General features: G+C 36.7%; 1 protein-coding gene and 1 long non-coding RNA gene across 3 annotated transcripts in view; one reads left to right on the top strand and one right to left on the bottom strand.

The window, feature by feature from the left end:
* Nucleotides 1-288: 288 nt before the first annotated feature.
* Nucleotides 289-27,358, bottom strand: part of kcnma1a (potassium large conductance calcium-activated channel, subfamily M, alpha member 1a) — a 379,548-nt gene continuing 352,478 nt past the window's right edge. The window contains 7 exon segments of the mRNA XM_056471109.1: nucleotides 289-3,672; nucleotides 7,441-7,469; nucleotides 10,868-11,092; nucleotides 16,711-16,829; nucleotides 17,551-17,745; nucleotides 21,297-21,427; nucleotides 25,779-25,862. Of these exon segments, the coding sequence (XP_056327084.1) occupies nucleotides 3,521-3,672; nucleotides 7,441-7,469; nucleotides 10,868-11,092; nucleotides 16,711-16,829; nucleotides 17,551-17,745; nucleotides 21,297-21,427; nucleotides 25,779-25,862 (935 nt within the window). The 3' untranslated portion in view covers nucleotides 289-3,520.
* LOC130239785 (uncharacterized) lies at nucleotides 11,045-15,407 on the top strand. Of its 2 annotated transcripts, XR_008838710.1 has the most exons (6): nucleotides 11,045-11,137; nucleotides 12,328-12,999; nucleotides 13,083-14,055; nucleotides 14,129-14,215; nucleotides 14,313-14,516; nucleotides 14,605-14,749. It is a non-coding gene; the product is annotated as an uncharacterized LOC130239785 (long non-coding RNA). The 2 variants fall into 2 exon arrangements; XR_008838709.1 differs by lacking the exon at nucleotides 11,045-11,137 and having other exon boundaries at nucleotides 11,810-12,999; nucleotides 14,605-15,407.

Here is a 27,358-nt window from a genome sequence, read left to right as displayed (position 1 = left end):
CATTCTGCTGTGGCCTGATTAATAAAGGGACTAAGCCGAAAAGAGTATGAATGAATGAGTTAAAGCCCTTGAATAATTAAAATAATTGAGCTGATTAATCTTTTTAATAGTTATTAGATTAAACAATCATCAAAATAATCAATTGTTGCAGCCCTAATTACTTGTATATAATGTACTGTCAAAATTGCATTAGTAAGAGACATTCAAATATAGTCAATGGTGTGTGTTTGTGTGTGTTTTCCATCAAATGTAGTGTTAATCAAGTAATGAGGCAATATACCAGTCACCTGTAGAACACAAATACATCCATTTTAATTTGAGAAAATACAAAAAGAAACCATGTACAATTTATGTACAAACTTTTTGTACAAGACAGTATGTTTATCAGCAGGTTATATTTGACAGAGTCTGGTAGATCAGCTCAGCACCATCACGTCCTCCAATCAAATCAGTCATATTCCGCTATGACAAACTCCTTTTTCCTGTAATGAATATGCCAATAAGTACATGTATAGATGGATGTTTTGATCATTTATTGAAGTGGAAGAAAAGACAGCAACAAAATAGTAATCCATACGCAAGTTCAGCATGTTAAGACTTAATTCCCTCCAAGTGTTTCTATTCTGTTACAGTGTGTTTCCTTTATACAGCAGTCTATAAACGTAACTCTTTCTTTTACAGTAGAATAAAGTAGCCAAAATATGACAGTTGTGTATTACATACAGTAGAACATCAGTAAGGTTGCTTTATATGTTACTTTAATTAAAACACTCTTGAATACATTGACAGGTGAGCCAGCTAAACATCATAGTCAGTTCTACGTAGCATCACACAGTCATTGTGGTCCCCCCCTCCCCCCTCCTCAGTGTTTAAAATCAAGGTGCTTGGATTTCAGCAGCTCGCACATGTATTGTGCCCATCTGAATGCCACTTTTCGCTCTAGTGGGTCTTCCGCTGTTCCTCCTTTGGTGGTCCTGCACTGCCTGGCACTCTCCTGGCATGGAGGCAAAGATGGCTTGGATGTTCTCCATGCCAGTGTTAGACGCCATCCTATTTATCCAGACCCAATGACTGACTGATGCTAGTAGACGGATACATTTCATGGCACTGATATGTGTACACTCTAGTATCTTCACAAGATGTACAAATAAATTGCATGATACTAAAATATTGCACATGTTTTGCAATGGAGCAGAAAATAGCTGTATCGCCTCAAAAGGTAACCATAAGAAAACGTAAGCCTGCTTTTTGTTTTGTCGTCAGGATCGCTACCTGAGAATGTGTTTTGACAAAGAAAGAAAGTCTGTAAATAAACAAGCCATTTTGACATTTTTAAACTCTGTGTGATTGTAACGGATGACAAAATGGAATGTAAAATGGTTAATTATCCTTATATAAAAGAGCTAGTTCTGCATCTACACTCTTCTCATCAAATGAAACCTGCTGCTGTGTGATTGGCCTTCATTTGTAATGCGCTTTCATTACAGGAAAAGGACCATACAGAGAATAAAAATATCGGACATTTAACGCCAATGGATTTTTTTTTTTTTAGCTCAAAGTCTTTTTCAGGCTAGCAAGTATGTCGACAATCCAATTTTACATACATTTTACTCACATTAGTATTATTATTTTTTTTTAAAGAAATCTACTTGCTACAAAGTGTAACACCAATGTAATCACAATCAGAAAATCACTTCAGGACAAAGCCTAATTGTCCAGTAGACAAACGATAAAGCTGAGATCCTTTTTTTACTTGAGAAAATAAACGTGGACTAGAATGGGCAGAATTATACAACAGATTTCTATTCTTTCGCTTAATGGATGGACAACATCTCTTTTCTACAGTGATATGGCTATTAGCATCAGCGTGCTCTCCTCTCTAGCGAGACCTAATTTAGGCCAAACATCACTACTATTATCGTAACCTTATGACAGAAAGAGCAGAGCCCCCTCCTTATGCGTGAGTTCATGTCAACATCGTTTTACCTGGAATTACACAAGTGTGAGTAGTCATTCATCTGTTAGCTTATGAAAATGAAAGCATGTTTGAGTAGTGGGTCCTTCAAAGCAGCCTGCGTGAGCTGATGGAAAGCTGAATTCCACTCGGGTTCACAGATCTTTGACGTGTCCCGGTTGATGTTACGTGATATGTCAGGGGGCTAAAACTGAAGAAACCAAACCGCCGCTGTGCACTGTAGCTAGTAAGATATCTTTAAGATACATTTAGAAATAAAGTTCTCTGATATGTATAAAAATAAGTACAAAATGATTACGCTCATGGATAAAAAATAAGTATGTACTTATGTATAAATCTGACAGAGCACTTGAAGCCAAGTTCAAAGGTCTGTGAAGCATTTGTATCAGTACACGTTCTGCTCTAAGGTGTAGCCTCGGTAGACGTGAGTGATGTTCAGATCCATTCAGTCCACAGCAAAGTTACATCTTTGACTGATAATTGAACAATATGATTGAGCTTGTGTGTTTGAGCATCATGGTTGGTCACAGGGAACATCCAAGCACTTTAACCACCCCTGTGCCAACCCTGTGCCAGGCAGTGGCAACACCCAAAGGAGGAACCGTCGGTGCCCACTTTTCGCAATATGTGGCATTTTCAATTGATTCAGAAGATTATTTGAGTATCAAAGCTCAATCATTGTTGAATTATCAGCAGGTGATATTAGTGTTTCATTCATTCGTATTAAAAGCAGAGCCGCAGACCAACATTAGAAGCCTCGATCACTAGCAGTCATGGATGATGGAAAGACGTCAACAGAAGTAGTGCATATCCTCAGTGTATTGCCAATTCCGAAGAGCTACGTTGGGGATGGCCATTTGCAAACATTTCCATGTGCCTAAACAGTCTGTGGGATGGAAATGGGCATCCTTTCTTGAGCCTCGGTTTACTTCGGGCAGCCTTCAGCACACACCATGCACCAAACAAACACAGCCATTCGTTTAACAGCCTCAGCCTGTGATGTCAGCCCCCAACTCAGAGGAGTAGCGAGGGAAAGCTTTGACTCTTTCGTCAGTTATTAATGGTAGTGCAAAAACCAAATGGACAACAGATACACGACTCAATTGATGGGGCTGATCTTTGGGTAGAGTTTGGATGAAGTGAGTGAGGGTGACCCTCATCCTCCATTATAGCGCCCTCTGCATGGAGTCAGGTCACAGCAGAGGTGAGATATTGCAAAGAATCACAGGAAGTATCTTTTTTTTTTTTTTCTTCTATTTTTTTTTTGTTCGCCTGTTAATTTTAAAAAGTGCTAGGGGCTGTACAATCCTTACTTGATTGTCATTATGTACATCACTATGTATACATATACAAAAGTATGGAAGTAACATTAAAGGTATACACATAGGAAGTCCCTTCTAGTCCTCGATCGCTTCAAACCCTCGAGTGGAACAAGGGAAGAACAATGTGTCGGCGTCATCACAGTCAGTGTTTCACGAATAGCGCTCGTCTTTTACAGCAAGATGACCCAAGTTCCCTCAGTGATAAGAAAGGCCGGGGATTCATTCAGCATTCATCTTCGACTTCTCGGATAGGTGGAATCAGACTGCTAGTGGATTTGTACTGATTGACTTGGTTGGCCATGTGAGTGCTCATAGGCTTGATTTGAATGTTCCTTGGGTATGTGTTTTCTGCTTCATCTGTAAACCATCTCTTTTCTGGGAGACAGCCGGGGCAGGAGACAAGTAGAAGACGAGAAACAAAGCATTAATATCAGATCTGTACAGCAGGGTCATGCATATCTCTCTCTCTCTCTAAAAAAAAAAGAACACACTCTTTCTCACACGATCACATTCAGAAGGACACAGGGTGAAACACATTGTTGGACCTAATGCTGATTTCATGAGGCAGCACACGGGACGGTATGTAAAAGCATTTAAACAAGGGCGTACTGTAGCCAAAAGGAATGACTGTATCATGCCATATATCTGAGCATGTTTACAAGTCTCCGAAATCAGACGTTTATTGGAAAGGGTTTCATTTGAGAACTTTAAGCCACACATAGAGTATGTCCTCATCACATTTCTCTTAGGCAGTGTCATTTTCCAACACTCCAACTATTCCTCCAAGTTAAAATGTGCTGCACACCTTGGAGTGTCAGGCTGCGGTGAGCCGCGGGGGGAGAGTGTCACGCCGCACTTGTTTGATGTGAGTGGAGCTGCGCCTGAGGTGGTGCAAGGAGTCAGTCACCTCACTCCGCTCCCCTGAGTTTACTACTGATGCTGGCACTTATAGCGCCCCGAGACATCCTGTGGCTCCACAAGGGTTAAAAGAGCCAATTTCAGCAGCACGGGGACTCTCATCATGGATCCCCTCTCATACAATATTTGAGCTGAATTTCATCTGTGAGCGGAACATGAAACCACTTTCGTCTGGTTTGAGTAGGGAACTTTTTAAACGGTTCGAATCGCCATTTTTTTTTTTTTTTAGATTGACGCAGCCGTAAGCCATAAGAAGCTACAAAATATACAGTAATATGACTTCCATTACAAGACGGAAGGCACATCGTAAAGTGGCAAATATGATAACAGCCACAGATGTTTCATGAATATTTTGAAATGTCAGTTAATCAACTGATATAAGAAATGTTTAATTAAATGGGAAAGCTCACTCATCTTCCATAGACAGCAAGGTTCCTGACCATTGGTGCTTTTCCCAAAACCATAGCTGCTTTGTCGCAGATCCATAATTTGAACCATGTTAGTTATAACGTAAGAAGTCCATAATGATGCTCTAAACAGGGTGGAGTATCAACTTCTTTAGAGGAAAACCCCCATGCTTTTTTTGTGCAAATTATATCGTTTAACACGCACACATTTTTAAAAAAATCCAATATTAGTTTTGATAGTACATGCACTCGTTTTCCATATTGATTGAAATATATATAAACGGCACATATAGGACCTGTGTTTCCTTTACAAATATTATTGAGAATATTCCATATACTATTCTAAAACATAAAAGCCACTTAGCTAATCTCATATATAAATCATTAGAATATTAATTGTAATTTACAGTAGGCCATTTATTAAGAAAAGAATTATAATAGTTATTATATTATTAAGTAGGATATTGTTTATTTATTTTTTAAGTCTATTTTTACAGTTGGACACATTCAAACCACTGCAGAAATGTTCTAAGCAACAGGCCCATGTCATATAGGCCTACAGTACATATACATTTCCTAATAAATAACCTATAAATTAAAAGCATTAACGAATGCTATATATTTTTGTTTTCACAAGCTTTGGAGACATAACGTAAATTCTGCTTTTAAATAATAGATCACCTATCGTTTTTATCATGATCCACATCTGCGTTCAAAATGGCAGAAATGTTTCCAAAGTGCACTGCAAAAGGAGTGCAATTGTCAATATGAAGATCGCTAAAACTGAACTGTAAAAATACTTTGAAAGAAAATAACAGAGAGATGACTTTAATGTTTTTTTTTTTATCATTCCAAGTTCAAATGTTGGAATGTTCTAAATGAATAGGACATAGGGGGGATAACTAGGAATAGAACACAACCAGGAACTCTGCTTCTAACTACAGCTCTAGAGGTGTGGTTGGAAACATACAAGTTTCCCATGCAGTTTGTGAATGTTCGTTGGAATGATGGATTTGGGAAATGCCAAATCAATGAACTATGTTTGTAGAGACCTTAGTTGGCTAATGATGGTTTTCGGAAATGCACCCCTGTCCAGAAAGGTTACAAAAACATCCTCAAAACAGTTCCTCTTTTCAGTGGTTGATCAGAATATTTTCAAGCTTCAGGAATACTTTTGTGCACACATTACACAAAAATAATGACTTAATTCTACAGATTCTTTACCTAAGATTTAGTATAGTGTGTGCATTCACATATCACTCTTAAATGCGTCTCTGATGTAATATCTATGCCCATGCCTTGTTTCAAACAGAGGAAGTTGTGCGCAAGCATCCAGACTATAAATCAGTGCAAAAATGAGAGGAAACTATTAAATACAGTTGCTATTTTTATGTGCACACACATGCATTTTTGAAGATTAAAAATATTCTGATTGTACCACTGAAAACACAAACTGTTTTGAGGATACTTTTGGTATTAACTTTTGAACAGAACCATTGCTGTCTATGGAGGTTAAGGGAGCTTCTGGCTTTCCTCTAAAATACCTTCATTTGTGTTCCAAAGATGAACGAAGGTCTCAGGGGGTTTAAAACGACATGAAGATGAGTAAATAGTTCAGTTTTAGGTTAGCTAACATGTTTATGATTGGATGTTTATTATAGTGAATAATGTGTTTCTAGCATGTATAATTTTGGCAATAATTATTTTCACTCAGTATGCAGTGTAGATTTCCTAATAAGGTTGAACAAAATACTCCATGCCGATACTTGATGACAATGCGAAGATTGAAAGATGCATATGTTCAGTGGTGTTTCAGTTCATCAGTAAAAATGAAACCTGATGAATCTTGCCATTGTCAACCTGGTATAGGACCATGGCATATATCTTCTGACTGTGTTTAAAAAGCTTCACACTGCATCAGTTAGTGTTAAAAGAACTGTGCCAAACATATGAGAAACAAGAAACACATTAATCATGGCAATGAAGATCCAGTCATTGACTTTAGTTGCTTGCTTAAAGCTAAATTATGTCAACATTTTTATTACTTTTTTTTATCAGAGTATATATTAAATTTGCAAAAAATAATTTAACAAAAATGTGGTTTACACCATTGTTTCTCAACCACGTTCCTGGAGGACCACCAACACTGCATGTTTTGGATGTCTCCTTTGTTTGTCACACCCATTACAGGTCTTTCAGACTCCTCTAATGAGCTGATGATCTGAATCGGTTTAAGAAAACATGGAAAATGTGCAGAGCTGGTGGTCGTCCAGGAACGTGGTTGAGATTTACATGACTCAATTTACTTTCCATTATTACATTCCATAATTATACAAAGATGGAACAATGCATCAATTCGATTTTACATGTCTATTTTCCAAATAATTTATTTGCATTGTATTATCTAATTCAAACAAGTACATTTTAATAAACAATGTGCAGACACACTGACCTCTCACACAATGCAGATTGTCTCAGAGAAAGAAAAAAGGAACCTAATGAGAGCTAAATGAAAACAAGAGGGGACTACTGAGAAAGAGAGATCACTGGAAACCTATTAGATTGACAGAGGTAGAGAGAGGGTGGTAGTCGACCGCATGCAATGCTGGGATGGTCCTGAGCATGACAAGAGTTAGGCAGTAGAAGCAGCAGCAGCCATTTGCTTTCACTTAGAAAGCAAAGATGAAAAGAAGGCATGATTTCCTTGGAAAGTCAAATCAAAATCCCCTCTCATAACAGTGCTCCACAAAGGACAAAGTTATGATTTAAAAAATCCCACAACAGGTGCTGTATCATGCAGAATCATTAACTTGCATACCTGGGCCCATTCTATTCATCCTTGTTGCACTTTAGAAAAAAAAAGTGGTCTACGTAAGTTTTAAGGCAAGTAACAGAATAACTGACATCATGTTCCTACATTTTTAGTCTGCAAGTTAACAATGTCAAATAACCATCTTCATTTTAAAGTAATGGGGAATTATTCTTAAAATCTTACTGATGCAAATTCAATAATTGTTAAAGTAATTTTAACACTCAATTGTTCAGCTTACTTTAAAAGGCTTTTTACTTCTCAGTTTGATTATTATTATCTCTAAGGTGAAGGGAATATCTTACAAACTCTAAAACTTGAATTATAGCTTTAAGGCACGTATCATAAAAGGCACTGAAATAAATGCAGGGTTTTACAACATCCCATAATACCTTGCAGCTCCTTAATTCTTCATGATGATTGTATTTGTGGATGATAAAAATGCTATATGTTATTAAATATTTCATAATTAAATGATCCAATGCTTTGATAAGAGACTTGTGTGCCTGCAAGGCATTTAAGGATGATGTGAAACTATTTATGCTATGATAATGTCTCAACCCTACCTGAAACATAAAAAAAAAAAGAAATCACTAGAGCAGAACTAAAAATAAGCCACTAACACAGACTAAAAACATGATGATGCAATTTGCAGTTCTCTCACACATAACATGTAACAATGATTGGACAGACAGGAAGGCAAGAAATGAATTAATGCTTGTTCCGCTCTCTAATGTGTGGCCATGACTAACATTTGCCTTTACACAAATGCTGATGGGAAATACCTGGAAAAATCTAGAGCTGAATCAATTTTAACTACACCGCTCTAGAGGTCTGCATGGGACCCGGAAATTGTGACTTTTAATCATTATGAAAATACTTTCATAAATTGTGGTGTGTTTACCTGACAATGTCAAAAATTATTTTCAAAAACACACAAAAATTACTAATAACACTGCATTACTCATATCAGTAGGTGGCGATGTCACTGTGTAAAACACAGGTGTCACAACTCAAAGCACAGTTTAACAGCTTTAACCCTAGTTAAACACACCTGATAAAACTACAGTAATTGAGTCGTTCAGGCTTGTTCGAAACCTCTAGGAACTGTGTTTGACACCCCTGGAGGAACAGTACTGGGGACATGGGCAACATGTCCTGGGCTCAGGTCTTCGTATGTAGATTACTCAAAACGCTGGATTTGGTTATTGACAATTTGACATCATCCACAATAGTTCCGTTCTTCAAAACTCATCCGAGAGCAGTGTTGGGGTAATGGATTACAAGTAAGAATAATATTACTTTTCTAAGTAACGAGTAAAGTAACACATTACTTTAAAAAAAAAAAAGGAGGTTCTCAGATAACTTTACCCTAAAATATTTTGATGTGTGTGTGTTTTTTTATGTATTTGTAGGTTATACAGTGCATTGTTTATTGCAGAATTCCTCTATTTAAAAAAAAAAAACTTTTCTGAAAAATAGTTCTGAAAGAGATCAAGCCTCAGCCTAGTAATAAAAAGTAATGCAAAAGTACTGTAACTCAACGTAATGCATTCCATAAGTAACTCAAGTAGTTTTTGGAGGAGTAACTCAATATTGTGATGCATTACTTTCAATTGTAACTTTCCCCAACATGGTCTGAGAGATGTTTAACAATATCAAAATGCTTTTTTGATGTAAAATTAATGAAAAAAAATAAGCCAGTTGTGGAAAGGTATTGCGTATCATATGTAACAAATCGTTAACTGCAATTTTATTGTGTCATTTTGCTCAGATGGATAATTAATTAATATCAAATGATGTCATTAAGCAGCTGTGCCATCAGCCAATCATTGCATAAGAAATAAATAAATAATAAATTTGTCCTTCACAACACATGCAGCGATCTCAGATCAGTTCATCCAGACATTTTAATCTGATTCGTGAACTTGTTCGAAGAACCAAATTAGCCTGAGATCAGTTATCAAGATTAAAAGATCTAAGCTCTGCCAGATCATTTAAGTTAGGTTTAAATCCTGGATGACTGGTTCTTCAAACATGTTTTTTGAGATTCGGATTAAAATAAGTGAATGGATTGATCTGATATTACTGCGTGTGCTGTGAAGGACAGATCCATCCTCGAAATCCTGATCAGCAATGCAGTGATTGGCTATTACCAAGACAGCAGCGTAATGTCATCAGTTATGTGAGCAAAATAACAACATTCATAGTAAATGGAACGCAACAAATTGTTGTAGGCTATTTGTTAAGGCATTTTTCATTTGTCAAGAGTACAGCATTTAGCAATTTATTTATTATTAGAGGGGATTTTCTACCTGACAGTATTCAACTTTCTTAATCCATTGGTATAAGGCATAGCTGGTCTCATTTGAATTAATTCAGCCTTAAAATATATACATTTTGATATTTCTCTGGCGATACATCAAATAACCCGCATATTAGCTGTCAATGTTTTGTGTGCATGCCTCCTGTACATTATATAATTCCTCTAGAAAAAAATCTCAATATGTTGGTCACGTCTATTGTCATACACTGTATCTGATCCATATTCTTGTCCCAAAGTCTACACATTAGTCACTAAAAAAGTATTTTAAAAAAATGACATATGACCCCTTGAAAAGGTAGTACTGTTTATGTAGCCTACCTTTGTTGCTTTTTGTATAATTGTACAATATTTTTTTTATTCTCCAATTTAATACAGTACTCATGTAGAAAAAATCAGCAGTTTGGCACATACTCTACCTCCAGTAGCACTTTTGCTTAAAATTGCAATCTAATCCTGTTTTTCAATGAAATATGCCTGCTCTTGAGCGGGTTTGAGCCAGACCTGGTGCTATGACAACAACACTTTTAAAGAATAAAACTATCCTGGGTCTTGTTAAAAATCAAATCCATGTGTGAATATCAGACCCCTGTATTGTAGGTTTAATGAAGTACTTGCACAAGTTTTTAGTCTGAACATTTAATACGCATGCCCAAGACAGTGCCATTTCCACAAATTTGCATTATATACTTTACCCAATAACAATAATAGTAAAAAAAATTTCAGCCTCCCAAAAAGCAATTGAACAACCTTAGTGCAATACAAATGTTTGTGTACTGTACATGTCCCTCACCTTAACATGAGAAATGTTGTCTTTAAACGGATCCCTCTAAAAACTGATCTGAATGCAGACCTCTGTTTGATTATTTAGTTGTGTTTGTACAAATGCAGCAGCGATGGACCTGGTTAATGTGAACTGGTGATGAGGTAATGATCATTGAGCTGAGAGTGTTTGTGTGTGGTCAAGGCAAGGGCCACATGCACATAACAATGGAGCAAACTCACAAACAGAATGCTGGAAACAAACACACACAGCATACTATCTGTACCGAGTGTGTTAAAACCACAGAATGCACAGTACACACACTCTGTTGGGTTAAAGGGCCAACTTACTTCTGTTTGTCACGGGCTTCACGTGCTTTGCTGCTGCGGTTCTGCCGGTTGGTGGCGGGGATGGAGTGAACAGACGAGCTCTTCTTGCTGGAGGAATGGGAGGAATGGGAGGAGTGGGACAGGCTCGCTCGGGACTGGCCCGCATTGTGGTCGAACTGCATCAGACAGAAGATCAGGTCCGTGGGCACCATCTCAAACTCATAAGGCGGGTTTGTGATGACATATCTGTGCACATGGGAAAACAGCACCCGTTCAGCCATCTGCTAAAAGGTAAAACTCTTTCATTTCTGCACTTTATATAGTTTACCAACCCAAAGCTGGGAGGAGAGAGAAAAAAACACAACAGACATTGTCAAAAATGAGCCTTAGAAATCCTGATCTTCACGATTCATTTGAATAGTCAAATGTTGCTTATAAATATATTATAAACACAAAATCCACAGTGCATTCAATAATAATAATATATCAAATGAAAGTACATAATCACTATACAGTATAGTGATATGAAAAGGTAAGTGCATTGTTTCTTAATGCAATTAATCATTTGATAAGGTCTGACCCATCATCTTAGCCATATATAGTGATGGATAATATGCATCAAGACAAGACATGTGTGCTGAATTGTTATAAAGAGCTCCCAGATGGACGTTTAGATTAAACCAAAGTTGTACCAGCTGACAGTTAGAAATAGCTGAAGCCTTTGTGAAATCTTTGAAAATACAGCCCTTAAAATAACAGGTATGAATGTCTTTCAGCCAAGAAAATTTAGTTAAGGAGATCTACAAAATCACAATCTGAGTTTATCGATTTTAATAGGTACAAGTTGTGTAAACCAAGTCAATTCAAGTTATATTAAATCTAAAACAAAAATACAATTAATTGCATTTTTGTTTGATTATATATATATATATATATATATATATATATATATAGAGAGAGAGAGAGAGAGAGAAATAAATGAAAACTATTACAAAAGGTATGCTAGATTGTTCATTGGCTCATTTCAGCTTACTGTCATGGTATTTAATGAACATGCATTATTTTACTGTGTGCTGGGAATTAAAAAAAAAATGTTTATCTATAGTTTAGGCCAATTACTATAAACTGTATTTATTTATTCATTAGTAAAAAAAAAAAAAAAGTGGGCTATTGAGACAAATTGACAACCCTGTACCACTGCTGGGGACTATTATTACAAGAATACAAGTACAGTGACATTGAAAAGGCTAAAAAAGTGAGTCAGCTTGCAGAAGACACTTTTAACTGCATTTACTGGAGACCACAGGACAATATATTGGTGTAATGACAGCTGTGTTTATTTACTTGTTAAATTAAAGATAATCATTTATAAGCTTATTAAGATAAAACTAGAAGATGTTTCCTTCAGCTAGATGCATTCTTTATTTCAACGCTGCATATTTACAGTGAAATCCTATATTTTAAATTTGTGATTACTCTAGAGCAAGGGTGCCCAATCCTGTTCCTGGATGAAGTCAAAATGGATGGGGGATGGTGGGTCTTTTCTGCTCTCTGGAACAAATTTCCACTCCAAAGTGTCGTTGATTCCTTCCCCGCCTTGGGCGTGCTCCTCTGTCTTTCCCTTTAAGGAGGGCACCAGTGGCATGACGGGGAAGTGAATGAATCTGTGCCTCATTTTGGCTTGCTCCATGTGGGGTGTGGACCTGTCAGCGGTTCACAAGGTGGCAAACTCGGAGAAGAAGAGGCATTTGATCTCCCTGGCCTCTGGCCGTGTGGACACAGAAGACACCATGTCCACTGTTGGAGGATGCCGGCCCAGCTAGACAGGCACCTGAAGCAGCATGCTGAGCTTTCTGCCTTAGCAGGAGGCCATAGGGAAAGCAAAGTGCCGGAAGGTGGCCTAAGAACTGCGGTGGCTGCAGTCCACTCAGTAGTCTCTAGACTAGCGTCAGAAGAAGACCAGAAACCAGACGACCCTGAGGCCGGGTGTCAGCTCACTACAGAGCACATCCAGGCCAAGCTGTCAGATGAGGTCTACCATGGGTGAAGTCACACACTGATACCAGGAGTTGCAGAGGTCATAGGTCCTACACCTGCTGAGGCTCAGGAAGTCTACAACCAGCATCCCTATCCAGACCATGTTCCAGCCCTCAGTTGAGTATGGTCTTGGCTGTGTTCTGTTGGACTGGTGGGGGTATATCATGGCTGACTTTTGACTTTCGTCCCCAATTTGCAGAGCAGCTTTTGGAAGAGTTTGAGGGTTTCCAACTGGGCAGTGACCACACAGCCCATTTGTGAAACAATGTGACGTCCAAGCTGACGAGGATCAAGGCGTTCCTTGGATACATGGCGAAAGGGTCTCGATCCAGAGAGAAAGCACTGCCCTGGTGCTGACAGTATGGAGGTCAAAGCTCTGATTCACAGTATATGCTGGAATGTCGTTGTGCATGAGGTAACAAAGACAGGTTGATCTCGATCTTCTAGGTGAGTGTTTAGTCTGTCAGTCAGTGTTCCCATCATCCCTTCCATCTTAGATGGGGAATGGTGGGTACACTGACCCTTTTTTTTGTTCCGTTTCTGCTCTGGGGCACCAACAGCTCTTAGTTAAACCATTCAAATCAGTGTATCCACTATCCCCTTGGTCTTGGATGGAGGGTACACTGACTTTTTTTTGTTCGTTTCTGCTCTGGGGCACCAACAGTTCCCAGTTAAACCATTCAAGTCAGTGCCCACTATCCCCTTTGTCTTGGATGGAGGATGCTGGCTACACTGACTTTTGTTAGTTTCTGTTCTGGGGCACCAACAGCTCTCAGTTAAACCATTCATAGTGTTTGAGGCTTGTTGGAAAAGTCTAATCTGTCTAATTGATGAGGATACTGCCTTTGCCAGATAACCTCAAGTCCTACCCAGACATGGTTTAATGGACCGCTGTGGCGTGTTCCAGCATCTAACCATGCAGAAGGTTGAAAAGGCCTCCAGAAGCCTGGATGGGTCTGCCTATGTCATCAACGAGAGTGTGACTCTTAGGCTCTGCAGGTGGGGGACACCAATAGTATGCACGCACTCACCTTCTCTTTCTCTCTGTTTGTTCCATGGCCAGACCACCACGCATAAGACAAACAGAGCCTTTGGTGCTACCCAGTTGTCTCTAGACAAGGAATATTACAGCTGGCTCCAGAGGTTCTTGGACCTACAGACTGGTCTCACTGGTGGGAGGCAGGCCACCTATATATATATATATATATATATATATATATATATTTTTTTTTTTTTTACCTCCAGACCAATTCCCTGCAGCCCTGAATAAATATTTTTATCTGCGTGGACCAGCATGGGGCTTCCTGGGAGACCCACTTTCACTGATCTCCGGTAAGCCATTGCAACACACGCGAACATGCATGTAATGCCTCTGGAGCCAATGACTGCCAGTGGCTTTGACCCTAAAAAGGTTCTGTCTCTGATGCAGGCAAAGAATGCACACTCTTCAGAGGATCGCCGGAAGGTGGCCCATGTCATGACACTTCAACCTCAGATAAATTCTACGCACTTCACCTGGGCCCTCTGTGAGCACTGCAGACTCTTTGAAAGAGCCTTGGTGGAGGAGGAGGTGGGCAAAGAAAGCCAGCCAAGGAAGGGGCACAAGAGGGCAGACAGTCGCCGGTCACCCCTGGTAAGACAGTTCCTCTTTGGCTAGCTAAAGAATGGATGTAAACAGCAGGGCATGTGATTTTGGCTAACTGGCCTTACGGTCTCTCCAGGAGGACACTGCCATGGCAGTCTGCAAAAATGAAAAGCCAGGGGGCACAGCCGCTCAAACCAACGAATGACTTTGAATCTCCCTGAAGAAATAAATACAATTTTCTAAAACAATAAAGCTCATAAGGTGTTCAGATATTTATTGCTACAGTGTCTTTATTGAGGTAGGCTGGTCATCATTCCTGTCTGTGTGTTAAAGTGGCTTGCGGGATGCCCATGTACAGGTTCAGCCTTGGTTAAAAGCCTGTCAGGAAAAATGATCCCTGTCTCCTGTGTTAAAAGTGGTATGTGAGACACCCGTGTCCAGACTTAGTTAAAAGCCTATCGGGACAAATGAGCCCTGTTGCAGCACAAGTAGGTGCTAGCCTGGATGAGCCTGTGCCTGGTTTGAATGGCCATTTGGCCTGTGGTCAAACTCATGGTTTTAGCAAGCATCTCCTGGGATGGCTGCCCAGGAGTCAGGCTTGGCTCCTTGGAGATCTACCTTGATTAAACACACCTGTCTTTAATTACTAATTGCTCCTTCAGTTTAGTTGATTTTGATCAGGGTTGGAGCTGAACTCTCAAGGAGGGTAGATCTCTAGGAACAGGATTGGGCAACCTGCTCTAGATTAATCAGTCCATGGTTGCAATTAGCACATTAATTTTGTTCAATCGATTGACAGCCCTAATATATATATAAACATTGCCTTTCGCAATATCCATAATTTTCAATGAACATTTTTACTGAGCTTGCGAGAACAACCCATAAGGTACACATGTTATGCTGCCTTAGACTTTGGATAGCTGAATATTTAGTGTATAAAGTTGCAAATGTAATCTCACACAAAATAAAAGTGTGCATGTACATTTTAGTTTTGTGTGTACTGTATATGTTATGTAAATGTTTTTAAAGTATATATTCAGGGTTTGAAGTGTATCAAACTCTTTCATCAAAGTTGCCCTAAAACTATTTAAAACACCCATTCTTGTCTAAGAAAATATTTTATATATATATATATATATATATATATATATACACACACTTGAAATGTTGACAATGGCAGACACACGTGCATTTGCATATCCGCTTAAGTGTGATGTCACGCGGCTTCCGGGTCCAAGTGCTCTATCAAACTGTATACGGAGACTCAACAAACGGTAATAATAAATGTTTACAAAGCGGCGTAATACTTGGATGTAATATATATAACCATGCCTAATATCTGATGCCCCAAAAATAATAATGTTTTTATAAATTGTTACAAATTTAGTATTTGTGATGCCAGTTTAGAGTCTGATGTGTACACCATGATTTTTATAAAATTCACTTTAATGTGTGATAGGACTATAAAGTGGTCATAAACAAATGTTTTCTCAATTCAAATGAGACACTATTCCATATGTCACAAATACGTCAAGACTTAAGCGGATACACACTACATATATTTTGTCACCTTAGAATTATAAGGTTCTATCTGACATTTTTGTCAAAATTGAGTTATCAACATATTCTTATTAAATGACAACTTATTTACATCATGGGCTGTTTTTTATAAGTTGTTTACCTTTTAAGACTTTTTATTTAAAAAACAAATGTTACACACTTACTGTTTGCTATATGGAATGCAAAAACTTTGAAGCTCAATATCTCAAAATCATTCAGAATGCAGATAGAACCTTATAATTCCAATGTGACGATTTATATAAATACAAGCTTGTATTTTGTATTATTGTTAAATATTCCATTACTACAGAAATCATCCTAATACAATGATATGGTGCTTTAGAAACAAATATTAATGATGAAAAAATTTGTTTGTTTTTTGAAAAGCATGCTAGTTAGGATTGTTAAATATAAATATTTTAAATAAAAATCGTTTTTAACATGACTTGCTTGCTTTTGGGAAAATTCTATTAAGTCGCTTTTGATTTCTTTCAATAAAATAAAATCTCACTGACACTGGTTTATTATGCATCTTACAAGCAAGCATTCATTTATGTTGGTGAGCCTCTATGCTGCCATGATTGGAAGCTCATTAGATAAAGTTTAAAAGAATAGACATATTTTTCAGTGCTGAAGTTGGATTACAGGCATGCTGATTCTGAGGATAAAGAGAACAACTCACCTTTTTGTGCACTGGCTTGGTGCACCTAAATGTGCATCTCGCAATCTATAGATTCCAAAGCACAGCATGTTGTAGGTTTTTAATGCTTTACAGAACAAGTCTCCATAGCAACCTCCATCCTAAAAAAAAAAAAAAGCACTTTCAGTGTTTCGACTCATTTCAACCATTTCTAGTTCAAAATGAAGTGTGGTTTGCCTTGGTTTCTTTATTTACAGTCAAACCAAAATTATTCAGGCACCAGATATAATTTGCCCTATGTAGTTTATGCAAGTGAGTATAGCAAAATAAAGCCAACTTCAAAGTATACCCAACAGTTTTTCATACAATGGACTAAAAACCAAGAGGAAGTGACTACAGACTGCATAGTGGGAAGCAACAAAGCACAGATAGCTGTCTAAATATTGTCATACAAACAGGTTGGTTGACTGTAATCCATTACATATTGTTCCTTTCTATCAGTTATCTGGTATTATTAAGATGCATTTGTTCTGACAGTTGAACTGGGAAAAACTGAGTTCTTGTCATATTGTATTAGCATTGTCTAGACTACAGCAAATAAACTGTGATAATGTGAGAAATGGTGAAGGTGGCTGAACAATTTTTCATTTTCAAGACTGCACTGTATACACAGCTATAATAAAATGTGTTGAATTCTAGTTAGATGCAGAAAAACCATCAAAGATTTACAACAGTGTTTTTTTTTTTTTTTTTTGAAGCCACAAACTTTGCGTGTTCAGCTCATTCACTTTGCATTAGCGACCAGGAAAGGCGTCGGACGAGGAACGAGGCCTGTTGGGTAAAGTGCCAAAACGTGTCAGCTCCTCTTAAGCGTCCACTTACCCCCAAGTCTGCGAAGGGCCCATCGTAGAGGGCCAGCTGGGCGACCCGACACCTGTCCCTGTTAGCCAGTGTCTGCGGCGTGCTGTAGCCACCTCTCAGAGCGTTCTCCTCAGCCAACAGGGCCTCCAGCTCCGGCGTGGCGCCTCCCGTGACCAGCGTCCGGATCAGGGTGAGGATATTATCATTGAAGTATGTCTGCCAGGATAAAGGAGAGCATCCGGACATGAGCACCATTAGAGTCACAGCTCAAGACAGTCAGGATTTTGGAGCTGTCCCGAGCACTGTTATCTAGACCCTGATCTGTCTCTTCTCATTTTACTCCCTGGAAAGGGAAGAGACACAGGAATGCAATTACGCCAGCTGTTGTTGTTGTCGTCCTCGTCTCCTACCCATGCACATTCATTTTGGTAACACCAGCTACGCTTAACAGGGGAGCGTTTTGCACACGAGGACGTTTTAATTATCATTATTGTAGCTAATTGTAGATTAGATGCACAATAGATCTCATAACACAAGTTGAGGACGACTGCTTATACAACAGCATCCAAAAGTCAGATTTTTATTTTAAGATTTTTCATTTTCTAAATGTGTGTCATATTCACTGCTGAGTGAGGCCAAAACTGTGTCTTCAATACTTGAGTGATCAATTTGTTTATAAAGGAATGGAACAGTCACAGAAACTCCAGTTGGCAAGTAATCGATATCTTAAAATATGCATTGCAAGTATTTGGAGAAGTTTTGTCAGATTTAGTTAGGAATTTTATGAATAAAATCTGGTAATACCAGCTAGGCTTAACAGAGCAGCGTTTTGCACACGAGGATGTTTTAATTATCATTATTGTAGCTAATTGTAAATTAGATGCAACGCACAATAGATCTCATAACAAAAGTTGATTTGAAAAGTCTGATTTTTCTTGTATAGTTTTATAATTTTTCCTAAAGTGTCATATTCACTGCTGAGTGAGTTCTTCAATACTGGAGTGATCACTTTGTTTATAAAGGAATGAAACAGTCACAGATATTCTAGATATGAATCTAGTTGGGAAGTAAGATTTTAAAATATGCACACAATTAAGTATGCCTAATAATATTTTGCAATGTTTTAAAATTTAAATCAGCTAAATTTAAGGATTTTTTTTGTTTGTTTCATGTTTAACTATCATAAAACCATTGAATAAACTAGTTAAATATTTCATAACATTAAGCATTAAAGGGATAGTTCATCCAAAAATGTATGTATATATATATATATATATATATATATATATATATATATATATATATATATATATATATATATATATATATGTGTGTGTGTGCAAAATAGGGGAGAGCAAGGATGAAAGTAATTTTCTCAAAGCCCTGACAACATTTGATTTCCAGGCGTTAACAGCACATTTAGCATGCAACTCTTAGCTCCAAATCTCAAGTTTTTAAAGTGCAAAAAGTAAAATAATTGTAGCGTTTTTTTTTTGTTTTTTTTTTTACTTATTACAAGTTGTGTTTCTCCTTTTTATGTGTCACACAACTGATCAATCTACAGGTTATCCCATCCTTGAGTTTAAAATGACTGAGTTTTTCAGTTTAAATGTAAATCAGGTTTAAATGGCAAGAGTTTCTGTGGGGACAAAAGTAACAGTTATTTTTGTCCCACTGCTAATTGCCATGCCTTATTTTTCACTTCCACATTAATTTTCAGTATTTTAACTAATGCATATTGCCAATAATAATAAAGAAATATAATAAAATTATAGAAAATGTTAACATTTTGCATTGTTGGATTGCTTTTGAAACATTTGATGGAAATGAAATTTAAAATAAAAATACCGTTTGATTTTTTTATTTATTTTTTTTATTTGAATTTATTTTTTTTGCAAAAATAAAAGACAAAATAAGTTTACAGTAAACATTCACAAGCTCATAGTCAGATATACTTAAAATAAACAAGATAAAGCCAGTAAATCTAGCAAATAATGTTGGAGTTACTTTTGACCCACCGGTGTGCTACTTTCGTCCCTGCCTATGGGGTCAAAAGTAATAAGATGCAACTTTTGTTTAAAGTGAAGTTATATTGGAGTTGTTTTACATTGATACAAAATAACATCTGATTTTGATAGGGCACTGTTGTTATACAGTAACCACAGATAAAATATATTTCTGCTAAAAACATATATTTTTTTTAAATTAGGTTTTAATAAAAAAAAAATGTTACTTTCATCCCTGCTTACTTGTTGTACAATACATTATACAAAAAATCTAACTCTGCAGTCAAAGCAAATGAGTGAACTATTCCTTTAATGCTTAACTAAGTAATTCTTAATACTAAAAAAAGCTAAAAAGTTCCCTGATAATAACGCTGAATAATTAGCATCCATTACAGTTTCACATAGTACTAATAAAAAAAAAATAATTATTTGTTGGAAAAATACATACATCTACTGTGGTAATCAATATTGAAAGTTGTTGTGCTGCTGAATATTTTGTGGAAATCGACACATTTATTTCAGGACTATTTTATGTTTATGCTTAAGATCACACAATTGATTTTGTAATTAAAATCATCTTTAGCATTTACTGCCACTTTTAAACTATTACATTTATCACATTTAAATGATTAAAACTACATCAGAAAGAAGTGTGTGTTTAAAATCCTAAAACTTTAGCATTGACTGCAGGTCCAAGCCAGATTTGTTACCCAAGACTTTCCAAGTGGACTCTGACCCTGCGGGATCCTGTCCATCAGATGTGCTCCAGTGTCACTGATGATGATAAAGTTGTCAAATGATTAAGGTATAAAAATAAAAGATTGTAGCCGGATCATGAGGTGGTTTGTGAGAGCAGCAGAGGGCTGTGTCGCCGCGAGTTGGAGTGACACCTCTCCAGGCCCCTGACAGCAGCATTCAGCCGGATGATGGATGAGAGCTGTCTATTAGCAGCCTTCACCTTTGTCCACAGTGAAATGCACTTGAAGGCTGCTTTGTTCTAGCTTCACTCAAAGTGAAAGGTACTGGAATTAAGCCATCATATGGATAAGGGGATAGCAGCGGTCGTAGGTGGCGAGGGGGAAAGAAGAAAACGCCAACGAAGAAGGGAAAAGGGAAAAAAAGGTATCTTTCCTAATCTAGCCTAGATGACACTGTTAGGAGATTAGAGCTCCTGCACCCCACAGCAGCCCACGTTGCGTGTCAAGGCATGCCATTAAAGAAAACTTGAGCACTTACCTTGTTAAAAGATCTAATAAGACTCTTGAAAGTTCATTTCATGACACGTTATATGAGGAGTCTTGGCAACAACTTTCCTTTTGATGTCACCGCTGCTGACAGTGCCGTCTGATCAATGTGGCATTTCATTTACCAACCTCTGCCTACTGGTAACGCCTGAGCCCTACATCTAAAGCACAGCACAGCCGGAGGATGTCTCTTTCCTATACATTATTCCAGAGGATTAGCAGTCAGACATGCCTTCGTGTAATTCTATATGACATGCCATGATGGGAGAGAAATGACTGTGCACCTTTTGACAGGTGGCTTTGTTCCCTAAATCACTGGCTGCTTTTGAATACCAACGGAAAGATCATCTGAAGCCTAGTAGATAATATGAAGGATCCTTCGCACAATGAAAGGATCTGAATCGACTTATTCAGCAGGGATAATTTCTTGATAGGATTTTAGGCACGCTAATCTGTTTAAAGGAACTCGAATGGGTAAAGAGATGTCAACGTGGCAGCTGTTTAGCCGCTAACTCACCGCACTCATCAGGGAGTCCAACACGCTGACGGCGAAGGCGGTACCGCAGGCGAACGGCTGGGTCAGGTACAGCTCCGTGTCTGGGTCGTCGTCGTCGTCTTGGTCCAAAAACTGAACGTTGGAGTCGTTCACTGTGGTACAGAGAGAGAAGTTTCAGAAATGTACAGAGGACTTAACTAGTGTCCTACAAAGGGTGGAGAAGTGTGGAGTGTTTTGCCATCCAACGGGATGATGAAGTCAAATAAACAATGAGCATTAAAAAAATTAAAAATACATGCACATCAGCATGCATTCTGGAGATTGAAATATAACTTGTATCTGATAACTTGAATGCATGTACAGCAAAATAAAGGGAATGTTTATGTAAAAATGCCAATTCTGTCATCAAATATTTACCTCATTTTTATCATGACATTTAAATAATTATTTAATTGAACATCTTCTACTACACATTTATGAGAGGAGTTGTGCTGGTAGATCTATACAGTAAAAGAACTGCTCTTTTGAGACTTATTGTTTTAATTATTTGATTTAAAAATTAATTAAACTGACCTGGTTCACTTACTCTATGGTCCTGCCTACACTTGGTTTTAAGAATCATTTTAATTAAGCTGCTCACAAGTGGATGACACTAAGTAGGCTTGTTAGAAAAGCCTCATACATATATAGTACCAGTCCTTAGACCTTCCCCTTAAAGAAATCAGGTATACCGTATAGCTGAAAGTTGGCAAAAACACTGATTAAAACATTGGTTAAAAAAAATAATAATACCAAATATAATACTAAATACATCCCAATATACCAAATTTAATATAAAATACGTTCAAATGTACCAAATACATCCAAATGCAGTATACAAAATATAACACCAAATATGTCCAAATATTATAAGGCTGCTAGATTATAAGAAAAATCATAATCACGATTATTTTGGTCATAATTGTAATCACGATTGTTCAAAACGATTACAGTTAAAGTCAAAATGATTAGCCCTCCTGTGATTTTTATTTTTATTTTTTTTAATATTTCCCCAAAAATGTTTAACAGAGCAAGGAATTTTTCATAGTTATTCCTATAATACTTTTTCTTCTGGAAAAAGGCTTATTTGTTTTATTTTAGCTAGAATAAAACCAGGTTTAAATATTTTGAAACTTATTTTAAGGTCAATATTATTAGCCCCCATAAGCAATATATTTTTTTGATTATCTGCAGAAGAAACTACTGTTATAAAATCACTTGCCTAATTACCCTAATTAAGCATTTGAATCACAATTTAATCTGAATGATTGTATTTTGAAAATTATCAAGTAAAATATTATGTGCTGTCATCATAGCAAAGATAAAATAAATCAGTTATTAGAGATGTTTTTTTAAATCTATTATGTTTAGAAATGGGCTGAAAAAAAATCTTCTTTCCATTAAACAGAAATTGGGGGAAAAGGGTCACTAATAATTTAGGAAGGCTAATATTTCTGACTTCATCTGTACATATACAGTTGTTTTCCTCCCTGTAAATAAGGAAAGGGAAATAAGTACAATAGAATAAAAATATGAAACAAACTATGCTTTAAGCGTCTCCACTGTAAGAAAAAAAGTTTAATTCTAGCTACAAAAGTCCTTCAGTCAAGAGCAGTGAGAGATTTTCTCCTTTGGTTATTTGATTAATGATAAAAACAGCAGCAGGAATATTGCGCACTGTAACTTTAAGAGCAGTGCGGTTCTGATTAATGGTTTCTCTTTCACATGTCTTTTGATTCTCAACTCGTTTGTTTTGTTACACAAATGAGGGTTAATATGAATAATCACTAAACACTGCTTTTTGACACCTATTTGGCCATTAAAGCGCTCACATTAAGATGATATTAGATGTGTGTGCTCTGCTCGTCTCTGAAGCTGGGCGCATACACACAACAGCATGCAGTCTTATTCGCGCTTTTAAAAACATGAAAGATTTGAATGTACATCAATGAATGATCCGCATCCCGTGCTGCAAAAGTTATATTACAGTTCATGCTTTTAGTAATTTTCACGTGAAACTGAGCTTTGCAGAGCAACAAATGTGTACAACTGGAAAGGGCCGGTATATGATGCAATAATAATTTCATCTCGATTAATATTTTTTCATAATCATTAGAAGCCAAAGTCGAAATCGTTTTTTTTATTAATTGCATAGTCCAAAAATATAATACCAAATACGTCCAAATATAATATCAAATACGTCAAAATATACCAAATATAATATCAAATACATCCAAATATATCAAATATAATACTAAACATGTCCAAATATAATACCAAATACATCCTAATATACCAAATATAATATCAAATTTTTCCAAATATGTCCAAATATACCAAATATAATATCAAACATGTCCAAATATACCAAATATAATATCAAATACGTCAAAATATACCAAATATAATATCAAATACATCCAAATATACCAAAATTGTCCAAAAATACCCAATATAATACCAAATACATCCTAATATAATTCCAAATACGTCCAAATATACTAAATATAATATCAAATTCTTCCAAATATACCAAATATAATATCAAATACGTCCAAATATATACGAAACATGTCCAAATATACCAAATATAATACTAAATATACCAAATATAATATCAAATACGTCCAAATATACCAAATACGTCCAAATATACCAAACATGTCCAAATATACCAAATATAATATCAAATATACCAAATATGTCCAAATATACCAAATATAATACTAAATATGTCATCTCCTTAATACCAAGTGTAAACAGGGCCAACAATAAATAACCAGAGAGGAAGATTTACTAACGACTTAACGAATAGCTCACCCAAAAAAAAAAATTACCCATTAATTTACTCACCATCACACCATTTAAAACAATTTTTTTCAGACGAACACAGTCGGAGTAGTTTTAAAATCCATGCTATATATTATAATCCATAAGCAGTTAGGCAATGTATTTTTTTTTAAGCTTCCAATAAGTGCATAAATCCATCATTAGACTAAATCCTATGCCAGGAAGGAGTTGTCACATATATTATGAAGCTGATTGAAATGTTTTTGTAACAAAAAATATTTCCAATTTTTTAAAATGATAAACTCTAGTCACTGACTTCCGATTACAGCCACATGCATGTTATGTGTGGCTGATGTACTGTACAGTATACGACGGTGATATAAGACAAATTCATAGCGAAAGCTCCAGGTATCGCAAAAAAATATCGCAAGAATCAATTACCACACAGTTACACATAACATACATTCTGCCACAACCGGATATCTGTAATTTAAAAAAATAACCCAGGGTGGACAATGGTTCAGTTTAATAAAGAATTTATGTGCTTTTCGAAGCTTTAAAATTCCCTATCCAACACAATTATACATGTCACAAATTTAAAAACGTTTGTGCTCGTCTGACAGAAAAAAGTACACAAAGAATACATACAAATGAGGTGAGCACATAATGAGGTGATTTAGCTTTTTGGGTTTACAAATACTTTAAGATTTCTATTTGTCCCACAAAATGGCTGCACGACTTCAGAAGATGTTGAATATAGTGCACAGGAATTATGACCTACTTATATTAGGCATTCGTTTGCTTGTGCAATCTTGAAAAAAAAACTATTTACTGCATGGAAAACAGTCACTAGTTTAATTGTTTGAAATATCTCCTTCTGCGTCGCTCCATGAGGCTCTATAAATGCTGACAGAATTTGTATTTTTGCGTAAACTGGTACTTTAAATGACGAACAACTGCCTAAATGCCTTTGTAAGAAAAAAAGGACTCTCTTTTCAGACAAAATGTACCAATTTAGGTCCACTTATATAAACTAACCCGCTTTTAAACATTGGTATCTTTGGTTGGACAGCAGAAGCAGTGTTCAGAATGCTTTAAGGCTATTGCGAACGGTCTCAGCGGCCAATGTATAGAGACAATGCCCTGAAATCCCGCTCGGTTTGAACACAGCCTCACACAATCTTTGTTTCACCCCCTTTCAAAATCTATGCTTCAGAGATTAGGGCCAGCACCAAAATAAATAAATAAAAATAAACAGCTTAAAGCAAGGTTTGATCTGTTTTCTTTTCTCTCTTTTTTTTTTAATTTGATTTTTTCCCAGACTTCCTGTGAGCTAAGGAAGAGAAATGTCAGTCTTTCAGACAGGCCGCTGATGAAAAGGAGCCCGGGCCAAAGAATTGAACTGCTGGGAGATGCTATGGAAACAGCCACAAGGACAGACTCGCATGATCAAAGGCCTAGTGATGCTCTGAGAAAGAAAGAAAGAAAAAAAAATCCTTAAAAAAAAAAAGAAAAAGGCCGAAAACAAGACAGTCAATTTCAACCAGAACTAAGGATAAAAATGTGTTCAAAGTGATGCCATGGGAGCAGGCCTCAGCTGCAGCGAGAGAAATCAAGACAAGCCGATGAAGGAGGCAGTGCATCAGAGTAGCGGAGGACAAAGGCGCAGCTTACCCAGTTCTGTTATCATTTGTATGTTGGTTCCACTGTTTTTTTCCTGACTGAATGAAACCAAAGGCAGTAGTTTGCCAGGCTTAGCTAATGATGATAAAACAGTGTTGAGGGGAGACAGTTATTGAAACAAGTTCAAAGCCAGAGAAAGCACAAACGAGAGTATCATGTCAAGAGTGGGATTAGAAATCTAAAGGTACACTGTCAGGATGAAGCGCTTCTCTGAGAAACTCTATGGAACAGTTCAGCAGTGTTTGTTCATGATAACGGGGATATCGCGCAGGCTTACTGCACAAGAAGATTACTATGAAGCATATAGAACGGAATTACTAATCACTCTGAACATGTTTGTTGTGCAATCGCACATATTCCAAAATTGATATAGCAGACCAGATTTACAGAGCGCTCCATTGACGGTCGATGACTCGCTCGTGTAGAGAACTTAATGTGTCCGGTTTGCTTGCAGTCTGCTGATAAACATTCGAAAAGTAGTGTTGAATTATCATGTATAATTGAATTTTATGCTAGCTTTGACGAAGCAGTTTTTAATTTGTGCAGGGAACTGAACGAAACATTTTTTGATGCCATTTAAATGTGTGCATGGCACACTTTTTAGTGCTTTGTTAAATTACTCTTCTCCATTTCTTTAATAAATAAATAATTGTAACTTCCTGTCATGATCCATACATGTCAACCCTCCTGTTTTTTTACGGGATTCTCCCATATTTTACAATTCTATTTTGCTATTATCATTTTTAATCTTTCTATGAAGGGTGGCAATAAACATTAAAGAGCCAATTCTCCCTATAGGCAACTCATATCAACGAACCACCAGGGGACACCCCTTGCTCTTAAATGTGAATCTGTTCTGTGCTTTCATTTTATTTAGTCATGAAAATACTTTGAAGTAAATATAAAAACGGCGGGATTACCTTCCTTTCCATTAAAGGTGCTGTTGCCCCTCGAGTGCAATCCTCAAAACAGTCAGTTCATGTAGCGGTATGTGACTGTCTGATGCACTCCATAGTGATAAATAGATGCTGTTTCCCAAACTGACTCTGTACACGCAATTTTAAGCGGAACAAAAGTGGACACTTTGGGTTTTGGGTGCATGTTTGAACAGGCATACACACATAATAATAATAATAATAATAACAACAACAACAACATCTAAACATGTCCATATTGGTCATGTTGATCTTGGTTTTCTTTTAAACAACTAATTTTGTCTTAAATGAACAATCGATAAGCAAACGAATGCTTATAGATCTGTTATTCAATGTAATCAAATGAAAAATCTAGTTTTTAGATAGATAGATTCATTCACTGCTCTTTATTCAGACTGCTTACATTCTACAATGAAGAAAAGGTTAATGAGATTTGATTGCTTGATTCAATTTCTTTATAATAGCTAATCATTTTAATAGGCTAAACTGTTTGCTAATTTATTTGCTGCTTTTTCTAATGTATACTAATTATTCTATCCTTTGTAAATAATAATACTATATATATATAAAAAAAAACATTACTTACTTATTCAACTGTTTATTTAAAATGAAACAGCTCCAGATGAACCTATTTAG

The sequence above is a fragment of the Danio aesculapii genome, chromosome 13 (genome assembly GCF_903798145.1).
Source record: "Danio aesculapii chromosome 13, fDanAes4.1, whole genome shotgun sequence".
In the NCBI taxonomy this organism is placed as follows: Eukaryota; Metazoa; Chordata; class Actinopteri; order Cypriniformes; family Danionidae; genus Danio; species Danio aesculapii.
This window is presented reverse-complemented; position numbering and strand designations above follow the sequence as displayed.